This window comes from Zea mays, chromosome 7 (genome assembly GCF_902167145.1).
Source record: "Zea mays cultivar B73 chromosome 7, Zm-B73-REFERENCE-NAM-5.0, whole genome shotgun sequence".
NCBI classification, from domain to species: Eukaryota; Viridiplantae; Streptophyta; class Magnoliopsida; order Poales; family Poaceae; genus Zea; species Zea mays.
In genome coordinates, this window is record NC_050102.1 from 32428448 (window position 1) to 32446276 (window position 17829).

The 17829-nt window shown below is 45.3% G+C and overlaps 1 protein-coding gene and 1 long non-coding RNA gene across 2 annotated transcripts; one reads left to right on the forward strand and one right to left on the reverse strand.

Annotated features, from left to right (window-relative positions):
- Positions 1-8121: 8121 nt before the first annotated feature.
- Positions 8122-10396, forward strand: LOC100273547 (putative lectin-like receptor protein kinase family protein). Its single transcript, NM_001147965.1, has one exon. The coding sequence runs from the start codon at positions 8274-8276 to the stop codon at positions 10326-10328; it is 2055 nt and encodes a 684-aa protein (NP_001141437.1). The 5' UTR covers positions 8122-8273; the 3' UTR covers positions 10329-10396.
- A 6386-nt stretch (positions 10397-16782) lies between these two features.
- LOC103632230 (uncharacterized) lies at positions 16783-17304 on the reverse strand. The gene is made up of 4 exons (XR_555771.2): positions 17261-17304; positions 17103-17163; positions 16940-16983; positions 16783-16860 (listed from the first exon to the last, which is right to left on the reverse strand). It is a non-coding gene; the product is annotated as an uncharacterized lncRNA (long non-coding RNA).
- Between the last annotated feature and the right edge of the window lie 525 nt (positions 17305-17829).

Sequence of the window (17829 nt, forward strand, 5' to 3'; positions counted from 1 at the left end):
GTCCCTGATCGTCCTCTCGCCCTGTGCAGAGGCTCGGGGGCTGCTCTCGCAAACCCGGCTCCGGCCAAACCGTTGACAGCGTCAACATACCAGCCCGAGAATTTAGGACCCGACCGTGCACCCGGGCTACGGCTAGCTCGCATGAGGGAACGACCAGACCAGCCAAAGCATTGCGCGAGGCATTAAGACCTCGGAGGAGTCAAACCACTCCTCCGAGGCCTCGGGGGCTACACCCGGCGGGTGCGCTCGCGCGCACCCACCGGAACAAAACGCAACCGAGAAAGGCTGGTCCCCTTGCGTAAAAGTGCGACAAAAGCCTCCAAGCGAGTGTTAACACTCCCTTCGAGGCTCGGGGGCTACTATCGGGGACCATAATTAGGGGTACCCTCAAGGTTCCTAATTCTCAGCTGGTAACCCCCATCAGCACAAAGCTGCAAAGGCCTGTTGGGTGCGATTAAGTCAGGGATCGGTCCATTCGAGGGACTCGATCACGCCTCGCCCGAGCCTAGCCTCGGGCAAGGGCAGCCGACCCCGGAGGATCTTCGTCTCGCCTGAGGCCCCCCTCCAGCGACGAACATACTTCCGGCTTGCCCGAGGCCCTATCTTCGCCAAGAAGCAACCCTGACCAAATCGCCGCGCCGACCGACCAAATCGCAGGAGCATTTAATGCAAAGGTGGCCTGACACCTTTATCCTGACGCGCGCCCTTCAGTCGACAGAGCCGAAGTGACCGCAGTCACTTTGCCGCTCCACTGACCGACCTGACAGAAGGACAGCGCCGCCTACGCCGCACCGACTGCAGTGCCACTTGACAGAGTGAGGCTGACAGGCAGTCAGGCCCGACCTCAGGCACCATAGGAAGCTCCGCTCCGCCCGACCCAGGGCTCGGACTCGGGCTAAGCCCCGGAAGACGGCAAACTCTGCTCCGCCCGACCCAGGGCTCGGACTTGGGCTAAGCCCCGGAAGACGGCGAACTCCGCTCCGCCCGACCCAGGGCTCGGACTCGGGCTAAGCCCGGAAGACGGTGAACTCCGCTCCGCCCGACCCAGGGCTCGGACTTGGGCAAAGCCCCGGAAGAAGGCGAACTCCGCACCGCCCGACCCAGGGCTCGGACTTGGGCTCAGCCCCAGAAGACGACGAACTCCGCTTCGCCCGACCCCAGGGCTCGGACTCAGCCCTGGCCTCAGCCGACGGTCTCCGCCTCGCCTGACCCAGGGGCTCAGACTCGACCATGGCCACGGAAGACAGACTTGACCTCGACCTCGGAAGAGCCTCCACATCACCCAACCTAGGGCGCGGACCGACCACGTCGACAGGAAGCGCCATCATTACCCTACCCCAAGCTGACTCAGGCTACGGGGAACAGGACCGGCGTCCCATCTGGCTCGCTCCGCCAGATAGGCAATGATGGCGCCCCGCACGCTCTGTGACGACGGCGGCTCTCAGCCCCCTTACGGAAGCAAGAGGACGTCAGCAAGGACTCGACAGCCCCGACCGCTGTCCTTCCGCCAGGCTCCAGCGCTCCTCCGACGGCCACGACACCACTCGAACCGGGTGCCAAAACCTCTCCGGCTGCCACGACGGCATGTACTTAGGGCGCTAGCTCTCCTCCGCTAGACACGTAGCACTCTGCTACACCCCCCATTGTACACCTGGATCCTCTCCTTACGCCTATAAAAGGAAGGACCAGGGCCCTCTTACAGAGGGTTGGCCGCGCGGGGACGAGGACGAGACAGGCGCTCGCGTGAGGCCGCTCGCTCCCTCTCCCGCGTGGACGCTTGTAACCCCCTACTGCAAGCGCACCTGACCTGGGCACGGGACGAACACGAAGGCCGCAGGATTTCCACCTCTCTCACGCCCATCTCCGGCCACCTCACTTCCCCCTTCGCGCTCGTCCTCGCGCCGACCCATCTGGGTTGGGGCACGCGGAGACATTTCACTCGTCGGCCCAGGGACCCCCCGGTCTCGAAACGCCAACAAAAATAATAAATTAGTTGTTGCTGAAATGAACCAGAAATATAAATGTAGAGCAATAAAAATAATGGTTAAACATACATATTAGCACAAACTACATCAATATACTATCAGGGTGCATAAAATAAATGAGAGTTTTCAAAATAAAATCAACTGAAAGGTGTTGGTGATGTATTAGTGCAAATGAATGAATAAGTAATATATACTATTTTGCATAAAATAAAGTATTTGAAATCGTATACCTAAATACAACTTTAGTTTTAATTATCCGTGAGCTTAATTAATTTAAAAAAAATAAACATAACTATTAATACCTTCTTGCTAAGTATCACGCTGCGTGGCAGCCCTTAGAACCTCATCGATCATTTCACCGAAGGTCTCAGATAGTTCAATCTGCTTAGAAACAAGCATCTGATGGCTCTGCTGAAGAGAATCACAGTACTTATCCACCTCCTTGTCATGCGCATCAAACATTGATTCGAACATTGGTCGATGCTGGGAGGGCAGACATTTCAGCTTGTTGCCAATCAAATGCTTGATGCGTGGCACATATATGTTGAATACGTCAGAAACAGGTCGTTCTGGTGCAATGAGATAACATGTTTTTGAACGGCTACGAAACTGTATAAAGCCAAGTTATAACTGTTAGCAGTTATTAGAATTGTAACATCTGCATAACAGGAAAAAAAATGTTTATGTCTAACCTCTGCATGACCGAATGGTTCACCAGTTTTACGGGGGGACGTCTGTCACCCCTAGCCAAATCTCTTATTGTCTCATTATCAAAAAACTTAATGCAGGGAGTACCATATTTGTTCTCAGGTGATGCAGGGTGGTGTAAGTGATCAAGATAGTATATCTGGACAAAAAAGAAAATAAATCATATATAATTAGTACAAAACAAATATTTGCATATCATATATATGCTTGGTAAATAGAGAATTACTTACAAGAACAATGAGTGAACATCCATATATTGTTGCTGTAATGTTTGTTTTGTTCCTCTTGTGCCAACGACTGGCAACATCACACAAATCAGTATAAACTAGTTGACACCAATCAATATCAGCCATCTGGGCCATGTTTGATGTCATTAGTACCTCATTGTTCGTAATGCCCCATGAAGCAGATGGGAAAAGAAGTCGATTGAATAAAATCAGAAAAAAGCATATGATTGATAACTCATCATCATTGCCAAGCACTATCTTGTCCTGAAGCTTGACAACATCAAACTCTTCTTTACAAATTTTGGGATCACGTTTCAGTTTTGCAGCAGCGTCCACTTCAGTGAACTCCCTGCCCCCTCCAGCACTTGGCAATCCTAAAATAAGACGAACCGTCTCTTTTGTTATCTTCAGTTCCTTGCTAGCCCCTGGGCGTATTGTCATGTCATCTGGATCCAACTTATCCATCAACCACCTTATGAGAGATCTGCTCTCTAAGGCATCAGTACGCAAATCAAATATACTGGAAAATCCCAACCTAGCAACATCATCCCGCTGTCGATCGCTCATTATCCAAGTTGAGACATTGACATCATAAGGAATGCAACGGATATTCAATTTCTGAAAGCATAAATGTATATGCATTAATACACAATGTATATATATTGTTATAACTAAGGATACTATATATACATACAAGTGATATTTATTAGATGCTTGGAAATAACTAAAGTCTAAAACACTAACAAAATAAACAACATACCAAAAATAATAATATATAAAAATGTAACATGGGGGTAATACAACATTGATTGTGCACCAAAATTAACACATAAACAACCAGAAATATATACATAGTACCTGGGATTTTCTAGGTGTCCTCTGTTTAGGAGAGCTTGTTTTTTAATGATATTTGACTTGACATCTATATCAAACTTTGATCTGCTTGTCACATTCGGAACTTGTGGGGAAGGGACTTTTATCTTCTTTGCACGATTTTTTTCTGAAGGGGAAGGTGCAGCTGATCTGAATTGGCGCTTCAAAGTTGGAGCATCCATGAAATCATCATCGGACAATGTGGATGGAGCTGAAGGAGGATTTTTTTACACGACAAGCTAGTGCCTTTCTACGGACACGATGAACTGGTGCTGGTTGTGGATCAGTCTGCTGCTGGATATGTGGATTATCAGCATGATGTGCTGAGCTGCTAGATCGAGTTTGTCTTGAAATGTCAACGGAAAAAACCTCCTGACTTGACTCAATCGTTAATCTTTTTGCATTAGTTGGAGGGCGATCAACAGATCTCATGGTTAAACGCTAAATATATCTGTTGAAAAAAAAATGTTTTTAAATACAATGATTTATGCATGAATATATGCATAAAAATCGAATGTTGTCTCTAACTATCTACAATGCATACTACATAATACTAAATGGAGTTACATAACTTAAACTACCTTTTTCATTTATATGACAACATTTGATGAACCATGGTTATATACAAACATAAAGATTAATTTAATATTTCATATAATTGTAACTGGTGCATGATAAAATAAGTGCCTATTTTGCATCAACTAACTATACAACATATTTTAGTAACTGGTTCATAATAATATACACATTTAGCTGATATGCAAACATGAATATTTAAATAACTATTGCATAAATAATAATATCTGTATGTATTTATATATAATACAACAAGTGTGTAAACTAATGATTCAAGTAGATAGAAGGATACAATTGTGCATAATATCTTGACCAATGTTCATAAACATCTGTACAAATGTGCATAAACAGTATTGACAATGTGTATATATATCAATATCAATAAGCATATACGTGCTACTAATATTGTGTAAAAATTACTCTCTGCAAACTCATGAATAAATACCTGAACCGGAGCCTTTGCCTAGGTCTTTGAATGCCGAGCGATACAGCGGATCTATAAGAAATGCAGATGCTCTAAAATCAGAGCTCCTCAACCAAAGAGAGATGCAATGAGCGATGCAAATGAGACGATTAGAGAAATGTATAATCGTATACAAATCACACACAACTAAAAACTAAGGGAAACAATCAAACCGACTTCAAATCGACAAAAAAAGCTTCAAGAATCGACGAAAACCTCGATGTATTTCAAGTTGGATGGATTATCTGGAACTTCTCGGGAAAGAAATGGCTGTTCAATCGGGGTCCAATGTTCGGAGATTAAAGGAGCGCAGCTGGATTGGAGCGGCGGAAATCGACTGGCAAGTCGCCTCGGCCGCAGGGGTTACGGGGTTTCCTTCCTATTCGGCGGATGCAGAAGCTGTAATCCCGGACTCGCGTGGGTTTCTCTCTGTTGATTGCGCGAAGACGGTTTTGGAAACCGGGAAACGGGGGAGACGTGGGCTGGGCTGACGGAGACACAGGGATAACAACGCCGTGACAATGTAATTGCTGACCAGGTCTGGTTCAACCAAATGTGCATATTGACTAGCCTGGGCTTCCTCTATTATTGGAAGCCCAGGGCTCTTAATATATATATATATATATATATATATATATATATAAGGTTTACCATCCTAATAAATATATGTGACTTTGTAATAAGTTGTAACACTAGCAAGTTATGTTTTCCTTTTTTTGTGTGATGTTTTTTTTTTGAAAAAAGGCTGAATCCGGATTAAACTCCACAAACAACTATGAGAAGATAGAGAAATATTTAAGCAGCCACAATTCTAGTATTGGATCGCCCTCCACGACGCGCGAAGATCTCCATGACCACCATCTCCAAGGATTGGCATATATTGAGAGATTCTTGGCGTGATTCTTATTCCTATGGGTAAGGAAAAGAGTCAATTTTACGAGCGGTCGTCGAACTTATTCTGAGTTCTCGTCTCAACAGTACCAGTACTTTAGAATTGCTAACTTAACTTTCTAAACTTATTTCGAGTTCTCATCCCAAACTCGGTAGAGGATTGTTGAAGGGAACATAATGCCTAAGAGGAGGATGAAACAGACTACTGACAATCTACTTTTAATGATGGGATATGTCTAGTCAATATCTATACAAGAATATAATATGTAGATATGCAATAAAGTTTTGCTATGTGTGTTGCTATATCTATCTCAAAATAGTTATGTAATCTGGGTTCTAATCCTATGCACTAGCCTATCAAACTAATCTATGAAAGTAAGCACACAACCAATGTATATAATACAAATGTGAAAGCTTAACTGAGATAAATATGCAAACTTTAGTCAATAGCTTTGGTATTCTTATCGAGATATCGAGAAGGTCACACTTCCTTTGCCTAGTCTTTGTTAAATTGATTGTTTTCGGCGGATGCCTCTAACACCCAAAAATAATCTGGTTATTTTTGGCGGCTAGATCAGGTCGACGAAAATAACATCCTAATGACCGCCGAAAATAACCAATTCCATAATTATTTTTGCGATCATCCCTAGACCGCCAAAAATAAGATTTATTTTAGACGCTGAAATCCCGACAACTAAGTGCTACAGAAAATAAAATACATTTTGCAGAAAAACTTTGTTTCCATTGGTCCCTAGCCATCAAATTTTGGTTGTCTTTTCTGTAATGCGTGGTCACATTGACCAATCAGCGTGCTGAACCAACCTCGCTGTTAGGGCAGCCGCACCAAATGACATGTCTTTGCCGAGTGCCTGACAAAAAATAATTGACAAAAAAAACCATTACCGATGTATAGTTTATCAAGACTTTTATACGGAGAGTCACACTCGACAAAAAAAACCGTTGTCGATGGAAGTGAAATAGCCAAGCTGAAGTAAAGGCGCGCATCAGTCAATTATGATATTATTCGCTGTTGATTTGCAGAGAAAAATGTGGAGGATGCATGGGCAGCAGTTGGCAGCGGGGACGGACAACGGCAGCGCGCGTCTTGGCGTGACTAATAAATGTGATTCTTTTCATATACTGCATTTTTGCCATTTTCCAAGGTAGGTGGACTCGGTCCTGCAATCTATTTTGTAAACCAAACAATAAGGCTCCATATTTTTGCCAGTAGTAGTGTTCTTTAGAACCAGTTAACACAAATTAAGGTCTAGAAACTGTTGTCTCGTGAACATATATAAAAGCTGTCTTGACGATTTTTCCCGGCTCCAATCACTAACGGACACAACTGCTTTGTCAAGTACCCGACAAAATACACTCGGCAAAGCATCGATCACTCGACAAAGAGCCGTACTCCGATAGTGAATATCTTACTACACCCATGCAATTTTTTTCTTGCTGATTAATTAGTTAGGAAGAAACTTCCTAATTCTCATGCATGTACATTATCTCTTTTGCATTGGGTCAACTTTGAACATATTCTTGGGTCTAGGGCTCTAGGCGCTTTTGAACCTATCTAGGCTATATATGTCCAATAAGCACGAGGCCCGCGAGCCCGGCACGAAGCCCGTTGTTTGGGCCCGGTCCGAGCCCGGCACGGCCCGGTTCTATGCGGGCCCGGCCCGGCCCGGCACGAATAAGCGGGTCGGGCTCGGACAAGAAACTAGGCACGGTGGGCTAGCCCGGCACGGCCCGTTTAGCTCTAAGCCCGTTAAGCCCGCTTTTTTTATACTAAAACGTGCTTACCGGCCCACATAGCCCGCTTTTCGGCCCGCTTTTTTCGGGCTAAACGGGCCGGCCCGGCCCGTTTAGGCCCGCTGCGGGCCGGGCTCGGACAGGAAATTGAGCCCGCGTGCCTAGACGGCCCGGCCCGGTTTTCTAACCGTGCCTGGTGGGCCGGGCCCAAAACGGGCCGGGCGGCCCATTTGGACAACTCTAATCTAGGCTACATTTGGACTGGTGTTCGACGCCGTGTAAGGCACATGCTAGCTAATTAATGGAGCGAGCCTACATGACCTTCTCATAGTATACATCATCTCTTGGTGCTTGTGAAGTCTACATGACTTTTTCATCATAATTGACTTTGATGTGACCCTTGCTTTGAATTATTGTTGAATTATTGAGTTGCTAGCACAGTCAAGCAATGAATTAGTTTGTTGCTCACATTATACATGCATGCATCTAATAAGGATCGAGGGAGACCAGCTCTACGTGCCGAGCAACTATGACCACAAGCTAGTGTCGTAGAAGAATAGTCATGTCATGTTCAGCGTTATTACGAGTCTCTCAAAGGTGCAGGCAGGAAAACAAAACAAAATATAGGCATGCAGCATCCTGTAAAAGCGCTGTTCGCCTGTTCCTCTCTGCTCCTTCCCAGAGAGCGAAAGGAAAAGAGGGAGAAAGAAGGGAGGGGGGAGGGAGAAGGAGAAACCACCCAGCCATCGTCCCAATTTTTGCCGCCCAACGGCCACGCCAAGCTTCGGATCATCAGATATGCATCAGATGAAGACGAAGCATAGGTCTTTCTTGTCCTTCCTGTGCTTCATCATCGTCTCCCTTGTCTTTGCCTTGTCCGATTGCGCAGTTAGCAGTGGAGACCACTTTGTCTACCATGGCTTTGCCGGAGTTAACCTCACCCTCGACGGCAACGCCCTAGTGACACCAGACGGCCTCCTCGAGCTCACCAACGACACGGTCAATCTAGGCCACGCGTTCTACCCTACTCCACTGAGCTTCAACACGCAGCAGCGGCCTAACGGCACTGTGCGATCCTTCTCCGTCTCCTTCGTGTTCGCCATCCTCTCCGTCCACGCGGACATCAGCGCCGACGGCATGGCCTTCTTCGTCGCGCCAACCAAGAACCTCTCCAACACCTGGGCGCAGTACATCGGCCTCCTCAACAGCGGGAACGACGGCAACACGAGCAACCACATGTTTGCCGTCGAGCTCGATACCACCCAGAACGACGAGTTCAAGGACATCGACAACAACCACGTCGGCATCAACATCGACAGCCTCACGTCCCTGCGAGCCCACCACACCGGATACTATGGAGGCGACGACAGCGGTTCCTTCAGCAACCTGACTCTGATCAGCGGGAAGGCGATGCAGGTGTGGGCAGACTACCATGGGGAGACCACGCAGATCGAGGTGAGACTGGCTCCTGCGGGAGCAGCCAAGCCTGCAAGACCTCTTCTTTCAGCCGTCTGTAACCTCTCAGCGGTTCTCGTCAGTGACAAATCCTACATCGGTTTCTCAGCGACGACCGGTGCGATAAGCACACGGCACTGCGTTCTTGGCTGGAGCTTCGCTATGGACGGGCCTGCCCCGGCCATTGACCTATCCAAGCTGCCAGAGCTGCCGCGTCTTGGCCCCAAGCCCCGTTCCAAGGTCCTGGAGATCACCCTGCCTATAGCCACTGGGCTGTTCGTCCTCGCCGTTGGGCTAGTCGTTGTCCTGCTCGCTTACAGACGGTTGAGGTACAAGGAGGTGAAAGAAGATTGGGAAGTTGACTTCGGGCCACACCGGTTCTCGTTCAAGGATTTGTTCCACGCCACAGGTGGGTTCAGGAAGAAGAACCTGCTCGGCGTGGGCGGTTTTGGACAAGTCTACAAGGGGGTCCTTCCAGAGTCCAGAGCGGAGGTTGCTGTGAAGAGGGTGTCCCATGAGTCTAGACAAGGGATGAAGGAGTTCATCGCCGAGGTGGTCAGCATCGGCCGGCTTCGACACCGCAACATTGTGCCCCTGCTTGGCTACTGCAGGCGAGAAGGTGAACTCCTCTTGGTGTACGACTACATGTCGAACGGCAGTCTCGCTCAGCACTTGTACTCAGAAGGTGGCCAGCAGCCAGCATTGGGCAGCTGGGCCCAGAGGTTTCGCATCGTCAAGGGCGTTGCAGCTGGGCTGCTCTACCTCCACGAGAAGTGGGAGAAGGTCGTCGTCCACCGGGACATCAAGCCAAGCAATGTGCTCCTTGACAGCGAAATGAACGGGAGGATAGGAGACTTTGGCCTCTCAAGGCTCTATGACCATGGCACCGATCCACAGACCACTCACATGGTTGGCACCATGGGCTACCTAGCCCCAGAGCTGGTACGCTCGGGCAAAGCGTCCCCGTCGACGGACGTGTTCGCCTTCGGCGTACTTCTTCTCGAGATCACTTGTGCCCAGAGGCCTGTGCTGCGGCAGCAGCAGCAGCAGCACACGTTGATGGACTGGGTTCTGGAGCACTGGCAGAACGGGCTGTTAGCTGAGACTGTGGACCCGAGTCTCAGAAAGGATTATAACCTCGATGAGGCATGCCTGGCTCTGAAGCTGGGACTTCTATGCTCGCATCCATTTGTCAGTGCAAGACCCACCATGAGGCAAGTGATGCAGTACCTCGAAGGCGATGCAGCAATACCAGAGCTGACACCGACACATTTCAGCTTCACTATGCAGGCGTTGACTCGGCAGGACGAAGGGTTTGAATCACCTTCTAGCATGTTGGATCCACCATTATTAACTACAAGCATGGGCACATTTTCGAGTCTCTCGGGAGGAAGATGATATTCTTGGTGTAAAAACTCACTGGATCACAAGGAAATATATAATGGAAAAAAATATGTTCCATGGATAAAGCATTATTGTGCTCTATCTTGCTATTTGTCAAGCTAGCAAATCATGCATGTTTAGTGGATACTAGTGTCTGAAGCGCGCCCCGCGCGCAAGCCTAATGTTTCTGAAGTATATTTAGAATTATGATTTTGGCAATAAATATTATATATAAGAGAGTACACATTTAATGATCATACTAATATATGTAGCATATTTCATTTAATATATGTGATTGGATTATTGGAGGTTTTCACATTTTTGTAGGTACTGAAGAACACTGAACAACACTGCGAACATAAGGAAGCATTGTTAGTAGAGAGAGCCAATAGCACTGAATGACAGGAAAATAGTAATGCATTGAAATCCTGCGATGAAGAATCTTTGTAAAGGATGAATCCTTGGTGGTTACCATGCTTTGGAACGTCAAAAAAATATATAAATCTTTGAACACTCTTCATGACGTCACTCTCAGTAGCAAAACCATAGCTAGAAATTGATTACTTTCATTTTTTTGGAATAACATAAGGAAAGCTATTCAAGTATGAAGCAATTCCTTCATATAACGCTTCAAATTACTAATGACAATGCTAAGTCTCACATTTAGGTTATGCATGCAAAAAATCTGAACTTTCTGAAAACTCACACAACAGCCAAGGACACTATTGTTCTCTTGGCAAGAATCATGGCACGCCACTTTCAGTAACAAAACCAGAAATAGAAACCGATTACTTCATTTTTGAAATAACACCTCGTTCCTCGTTCCTTTTTTTTACGGGCGCATTCATCTACGGTCCCGATGGAACAGGGCGTACGGAGACTGCACTCTCCCAAACGCACAGGAGCGCGGGCGCATCCATCTCGTGAACGCCAGAAAGGCAGATCCAGCCGCCGGGAGTGCATGGAACCTGCAGACCGCGCCGGGACTTGACGGATGCAAGATGATGGCAGCAAGGAACTGCAGATTTCTGAGACTTGGACAACGGTGGACGGTGCCAGGAACCTGCAGATTGCCGGCGCGACCGAGACTTGGAGGAGGCCTGCAAACTGCAGATTTCCGGGACTTGGAAGCCTCCAACGACCTTCAGCAGATTGCCAGCACGATCTCAGCCAGGCGCTCGACGGTGCAGCAAGAGTCGGACGCTGAGAAGCTGAAGGCTGTCGTCGTTGGGACATCGATGCTAGTGTATGGTGCCGCCGTGACGCTATATTGCCTATATACTATATAGAGTCAGATGATGAATTCAATTAGTTTGTATTTGTAATGAACGAAGTGATTGATTCCTCCTCTTTTGATCATGAGAATGATATGTTTTTAGTGCCGCACACATGACTATTTATGTTTTTTTATAATGGAAATAGATTATAGCTTTTTGCACTTTCGTACATATAGCCTTACTAGGTGGATGCCCGTGCGTTGCAACGGAAACATATCGTCAGTATAGGGAACGCGGCTCCTACCAATCTGATATCAAAGGTCTCGACGATCATGAGCTCTGCCACTGCCCCCAGGCAGCAGCCGCCGCCAGCATCAGGCGGCACGCCAGTATCAGAAGCTGTTAAATTTAGCAGAATATAGAACTAATAAGAGCAAGACCAATTGGACAAAATTCTAATCCGTAAATCTCTACTAACAATTAAGAGCGTTGTGTAGACCGCCCCCGCCCCCGGAAACCCCGCGCCCGCCTCCGCCCGCCCGCACGCCGGAAACCTCGCCGCAGGAAACCGACGTCCCTACCACCCGCCCGCCCGCAAATCCTTCCGCGAACCTCCCTACCACCTCCTCCCACGCCGCAATCCCACCGCGATCGCCGCGAAAGCCGCGAACCGCCCTACCACCCGCCGCAATCCCGCCTCGTTTTCCTGCTACAGCTCCAACCTCCGCGAAAGGACCTCGGGGACGGCGTCGGACGCCGGTGGCAGGAAAGTTATTTTTGCATCTGTTCTATATCATTCCTCTTATTTTCGCTGCTCGATTGGAGCGTGGCTGTGTTCTTGTAGTTTATTTACAGAGTTTCTGCTGGGGTCCCTGATAGGTTCAACGTCGTTCGTTCGCTTGTTCAGTTCTGTCACTAATGTCCATGTTGCTGCTCGTCCGCAGGTCCATACTACTGGGTGAAGTGCAAGCCTGACGAGCCCATACCAGTTAGTCAGCCGAACCAAGGGAGCGTGCGAGGGAGGAAGGAGAAGAAGCGGATCAAGCAGCGCAAGGACTTTATCATGGTGAATGCCCTTTGCATTCTCTATAGCCGTTACTGTTATTAATATAATAAATATACTAGTTGTGTGCCCGTGCGTTGCAACGGGAACATATAATACCATTGATAGCTTATGTACGTTGGGATGAGCATCAACATATATCTGATCGGATCTTCTTCTTCCTTGGGGATCTGGAGAAAAGCCTGTTGGAAGCCAAACATGTTAAGACCTGATCATGTGCTGCCCTTGTGTCTCTGATCATCATCAGCATACTGTTCGACGCTTGTATGAGTCTTGTTAATTTGCATGCCTCGTGCATAGTCTCTCAACCATCAATTCATTATGGTATACAAAATTCGTGTGAGTTGTGACAAACATTATCAAATTCATATAAATTACTAGCTGGATGCACGTGCGTTGCAACGGGAATATATAATACCAGTATACTACGATAACTTATATACAAAATCTGTGTTATATTGTTATGAGAAAATGTTTCATAATCAATTTGTGATCCTAGCTATATATAAATTTTGTTATTTTAATCTAGTTATTTCACCACTACATTGCAACCATCAGTATCATGCAGACTTCGATATATGTCACGATTTGTATGGTCTCATCATTGAAGAGCACGTTCCACACATGCCGGAAAAATTCCCTCGTACATCGTTAGTCATCAGACACGCACCACCATATGCTCTTGCTTAAACAAAAAGCTAAGTGTGTATGTGTTTGCGAAGAGAATTAAAGGCAGTCCGGCACAAAAGCTACCCTGACGGTGGCGAGGATGACGAACTGGTCACTGTTGTCGATCCTCCTCTGTGTCACCTCCGGCGCCAAGATGATGCCACAATCCTCGATATAGTAGTCGTCGAACGCACGCGACATGACGAGTACCGATGACTCTTGGTTGGGCTGTCAAACGAAGTGCACCCCGGGCTCATCAGCGAGGTAGTACCCCTGGCCGTTACACCACTGGATGCGCTATTCCACTACATACATCATGTTCGAGGACACTCACACAACGTCAGCAACGTCCATCGTCCCAGCGCATAAGAATTCATGTCCGGTCAGTAGCGACTTATGTGGCAGGTTGGGCTTCAGGTGGACGATGAGCTGGACGGCGTGATGGCGTCATCGTCGGATGCGGTGTCCAGAACAACCCGAGAGTCGTCGACGTTGGCGACAACCATGAGGCCCCCCTGCTTAACGATGGACAGCGCGGTGCAGCTGCTCTAGACCGCGTCCAAGCGGCGGCTTCGCGGGAGCTTGTCGTACACAGCGACGCATGCGACCACGTAAGACTGCTTTTAGAGGTCGAACTGACAGTCGCCAAGCTTCTTCTCGTCATCGATGAGCGACAACAACGCGAGTGCCTCCTGCTCATGGAGTTTGTTCGGGGTTTGAAGTAGGAAACATGGATTCATGCTTGGCGTTGGTTTATGAAAATGACTCACAAGTATGATCCATGGAAAAAAAGTATTACGAAGAAAAAAATTCACACATGCAAAAAGGGAATTTAAGTATAATGCATTATTCAAACAAAAGAAATAGCATGCAAAGCTCTTCTTTAAATAATATTACCTCAATCCAAAAATATAATTCAAGAATATCGGTGATACTTATCTACTACTACGCATTGTGCAATGGTAGCAAGTGAGCTTGGAGAGAGATGTAGTAGATGTGTTTCCTGTCATAGATGTAGACATAAACACATATAGGTGGGTGCCCGTGCGTTGCAACAGAAACATTTAATATCATGATAACTTATGAACAAATGTGTGTTATACTGTTATGTGAAAATGTTTCGTAATTAATTTGTGATCCTAGCCATACATAAATTTTGTTATTTCAATCTAACTATTTCATCACTACATTGCAACCAACAGTACCGTGCAGACTTCTATACATGATAGCTGAATGTCCGTGCGTTGCAACGAGAATATATAATACCGGTATACTACGATAATTTATATACAAAATATGTATTATACCGTTATGAGAAAATGTTTCATAATCAATTTGTGATTCTGGCCATACATAAATTTTGTTATTTATAATCTATCTGTTTCACCACTACATTGCAACCATCAGTATCATGCAGACTTTGATATATATCACGATTTGTATGGTCTCATTATTGGAGAGCACGTTTCACACATACCGGAAGAAATTCTCTCGTACATCGTTAGTCATCGGACACGTACCACCATACGCTTTTGCTTAAACAAAAAGGTAAGTGTGTGTTTGCAAGACTAATGGTCAAACATCGTATAACCATAAAGTTAGAATACTATATTAAGATATTAAATAAATTAATCCAATAGACATAGATTAACCCAATTAACATAGGATAAATAAATATCTAATTATAAAAGTATGAAATATGGTATAATCAATGTTGTTACTGCGTAGTAAATATTCATATGGGACTAACACAATTGGAACGATTCAATTTGGAATTAAAATGGAGAAGTTACGAATTTCCAAAGTTTTTATGTATTTGATATAGGATTAATTAGGAAATCAATTTTATTGTTGTTTTCATGACAAAACAGAGGTATTATGTGATAAAAATAATATTATAGAATTATAGAAATTGGAATGAACTCATTTGGATTTAATATGAAATTTCCATGAATTAAATGGGTTTCTGCAATTATTTTTAAACTAAAAATCAATTTCTAAACTCCTTTTCCCTATTTTCTTTATTTCCTGGACTGCGTCCCAAATTCCAGAAACATCAGGGGCCAAGCTATAAATGTTTTTCTAGACTCAGTGAGCATACAGAGTGGACGGTGGGTTAAACACAAAAGACGTCTTAGTTGAAGTTGTACACAATTCAACATGAGTCATGTTGGCTAGAGGGTGAAAGGCTAGGCATTCTGCTCAATAGATCCAAGGTTTGATCCCTGGGCAGCCACGGTTTGATTTTTTTCTGCGCGGGGAACGGGAGAGGGCAGAACGGCAGACTACTCTTACCTTCTTAATAAGTAGTATAGATTTTAAAGAATCAATATAGAGTTTTATATGATAGAGAAATACATGTGGATTAAAAAATGCTAAACAAAAGATCTAAAATATAACAGTTCGATCAAGTTGCATAAGATGTACAATTTTCCAATTGCTTCTGCATTTGGAAGTCCACCTTTTTATGTACACTTTAAGTATTCAAGTACCAGATAATGCCAGACAAGGGATTAATTCCACAGAGCAAAGTACAAAATCCATGCCAAGATATTTCATAATAGATTTAAAAAAGGAAGGCTTTTGCTTAAAATATGAGGCCTTAATCTCAAAATGTGTATATGTGATATTGAACGGGTCACCACCAATGCCTACATAAGTTGACTACCCCAAACCTACAACTGGTGTTTGAAACACTCGTCAACAGAAATCAGACATGCATTAACCAAACATAGTCAGGTGCTCGTGCGTTGCCACGACTCACAAATTATTAATCTTTATTTTTGCATAATTTTAGATTTTTACCGTTTAGATGTGGGAGAGGAGAGAGAGGTGAATGGAATAGTAGTGATAAGATTTATAAGAAATAGGGATCTGCACCAAGAACATAAACACAAATTAATTAGCATATTCTTGCCCCCTCAAGTTAAAATCACACATTAATAGTACGGCAACAATACAAATCCGGTGTGCATACTACAGAACAGGAATGTAGGCATTACCTCAATTAAAAAAGTAATGTGCTAGTATTAGTAGTACATTCTAGGGTTGAGTCTTCCTCAACACCCTTGTATGCCCAGTGGCATGATTTAATGATGTTCTCAGACGCATATCTTGCGATATTTATTTATAACCAGTCAAAAACTCAGAGAGTAATCTTACTTTACGAAGGATTTGAAACATAAAGCAAATTATGAAAATTACTGTATTAATCAACGAAAAAACACTCGATGCAACAACATACAAAGATCAATTAAATGCCCAAGCACAAAAAATCTGAATGTGAAGCAAAACATATATACATATCTGGACATACAGTCTGGTTCTTGCCGCATGCTTCCCAGCTGGACACTTCTCCGACCATTCTCTGTGCTACCGAGCGAATAAAGGTTTGGATAATTAACATTTCGCTTCTCTCTTTCTCTCTATCTATAGAAAACTCTTATCATAGTTCCATATCATTATGTTTTTCTTCAGTGTGTCGATGTAACCGGCTACGCTGTCTCCATAGAAGTTGTCTTTAGTCGGCTAGATGATGCTGGCGTTCCAAACCGGGCAATTAGTGAACAAAACAGAGCATGCCCTAGCATCCAGGTTCCTATAGATTTCAAGATCATGACTGATGATGTCCAGTATTTGACGTATGTACATAGTGTAAAACAGTCTTCCTTGCGTACCAGTGGAAGTCGACGGTGTTCCCTCCTTTGTCGGAGTGAAGTGGCTATGGAGTACATGTAGTAGTTGTGTTAGCAGTCAGTAGCATGAGCGATCAGCCACATTGTTGATCTGATCAAACACACCAAATAGAGCACATCAAACCTTGCTTGCGGTTTGTACTACCTAGTGTATGTCTCTGATGAAGTGCGAGAGGAACATGAGCGCTTGTGTTATATTATCTGCACTGCAGAAAAGCAACATTCATGACTGTTAATGACAAATTGTCCAAAACTTTGCAGAATTGGAGCATGCACATACGAGTAGAAGAGTAGCGACATTACATTATGGGGGAGAAGATCTCCCATAGGTGGGGAGCTGGGAGGTAAAGTTGTTGATGGCGCCCACGACGCACAGGCCCTTGACACCATCCTTGTCCTTGTAGTCCCCTGACGAAACAGAAAAACGAAGCATGACGACCATGAGCACAAGATTGCGTGTCAGATTCATCTTGGAACGAGGGGTGTGGTCGCTTACCGTCGTAGTTGTAGGTGCAGAGGAAGTAAGAAGAATTCGTTAATTACTGTTATAGAGAATAAAATGAAGTAGATGGCTTAATCTAGGCTGTCGAATGTCATTATCATAAGGCATATCCACTATGCTGCAAGCCAGGAACCTTTTATTCACGTAAAGTAAGCATGTGATGTGAACTCCGTCATGCTAGCTTCATACAAGTTACACACACTCAAAGAAGTTGCCAGGTGTCGGGGACCATAATTAGGGGTACCCTCAAGGCTCCTAAATCTCAGCTGGTAACCCCCATCAGCACAAAGCTGCAAAGGCCTGATGGGTGCGACTAAGCCAAGGATCGGTCCATTCGAGGGACGCGATCACGCCTCGCCCGAGCCCAGCC

What these genes read in the sequence shown, in the direction of transcription:
- LOC100273547 (NM_001147965.1), top strand. Translation starts at nt 8,274, where the DNA reads ATGCATCAGATGAAGACGAAGCATAGGTCTTTCTTGTCCTTCCTGTGC.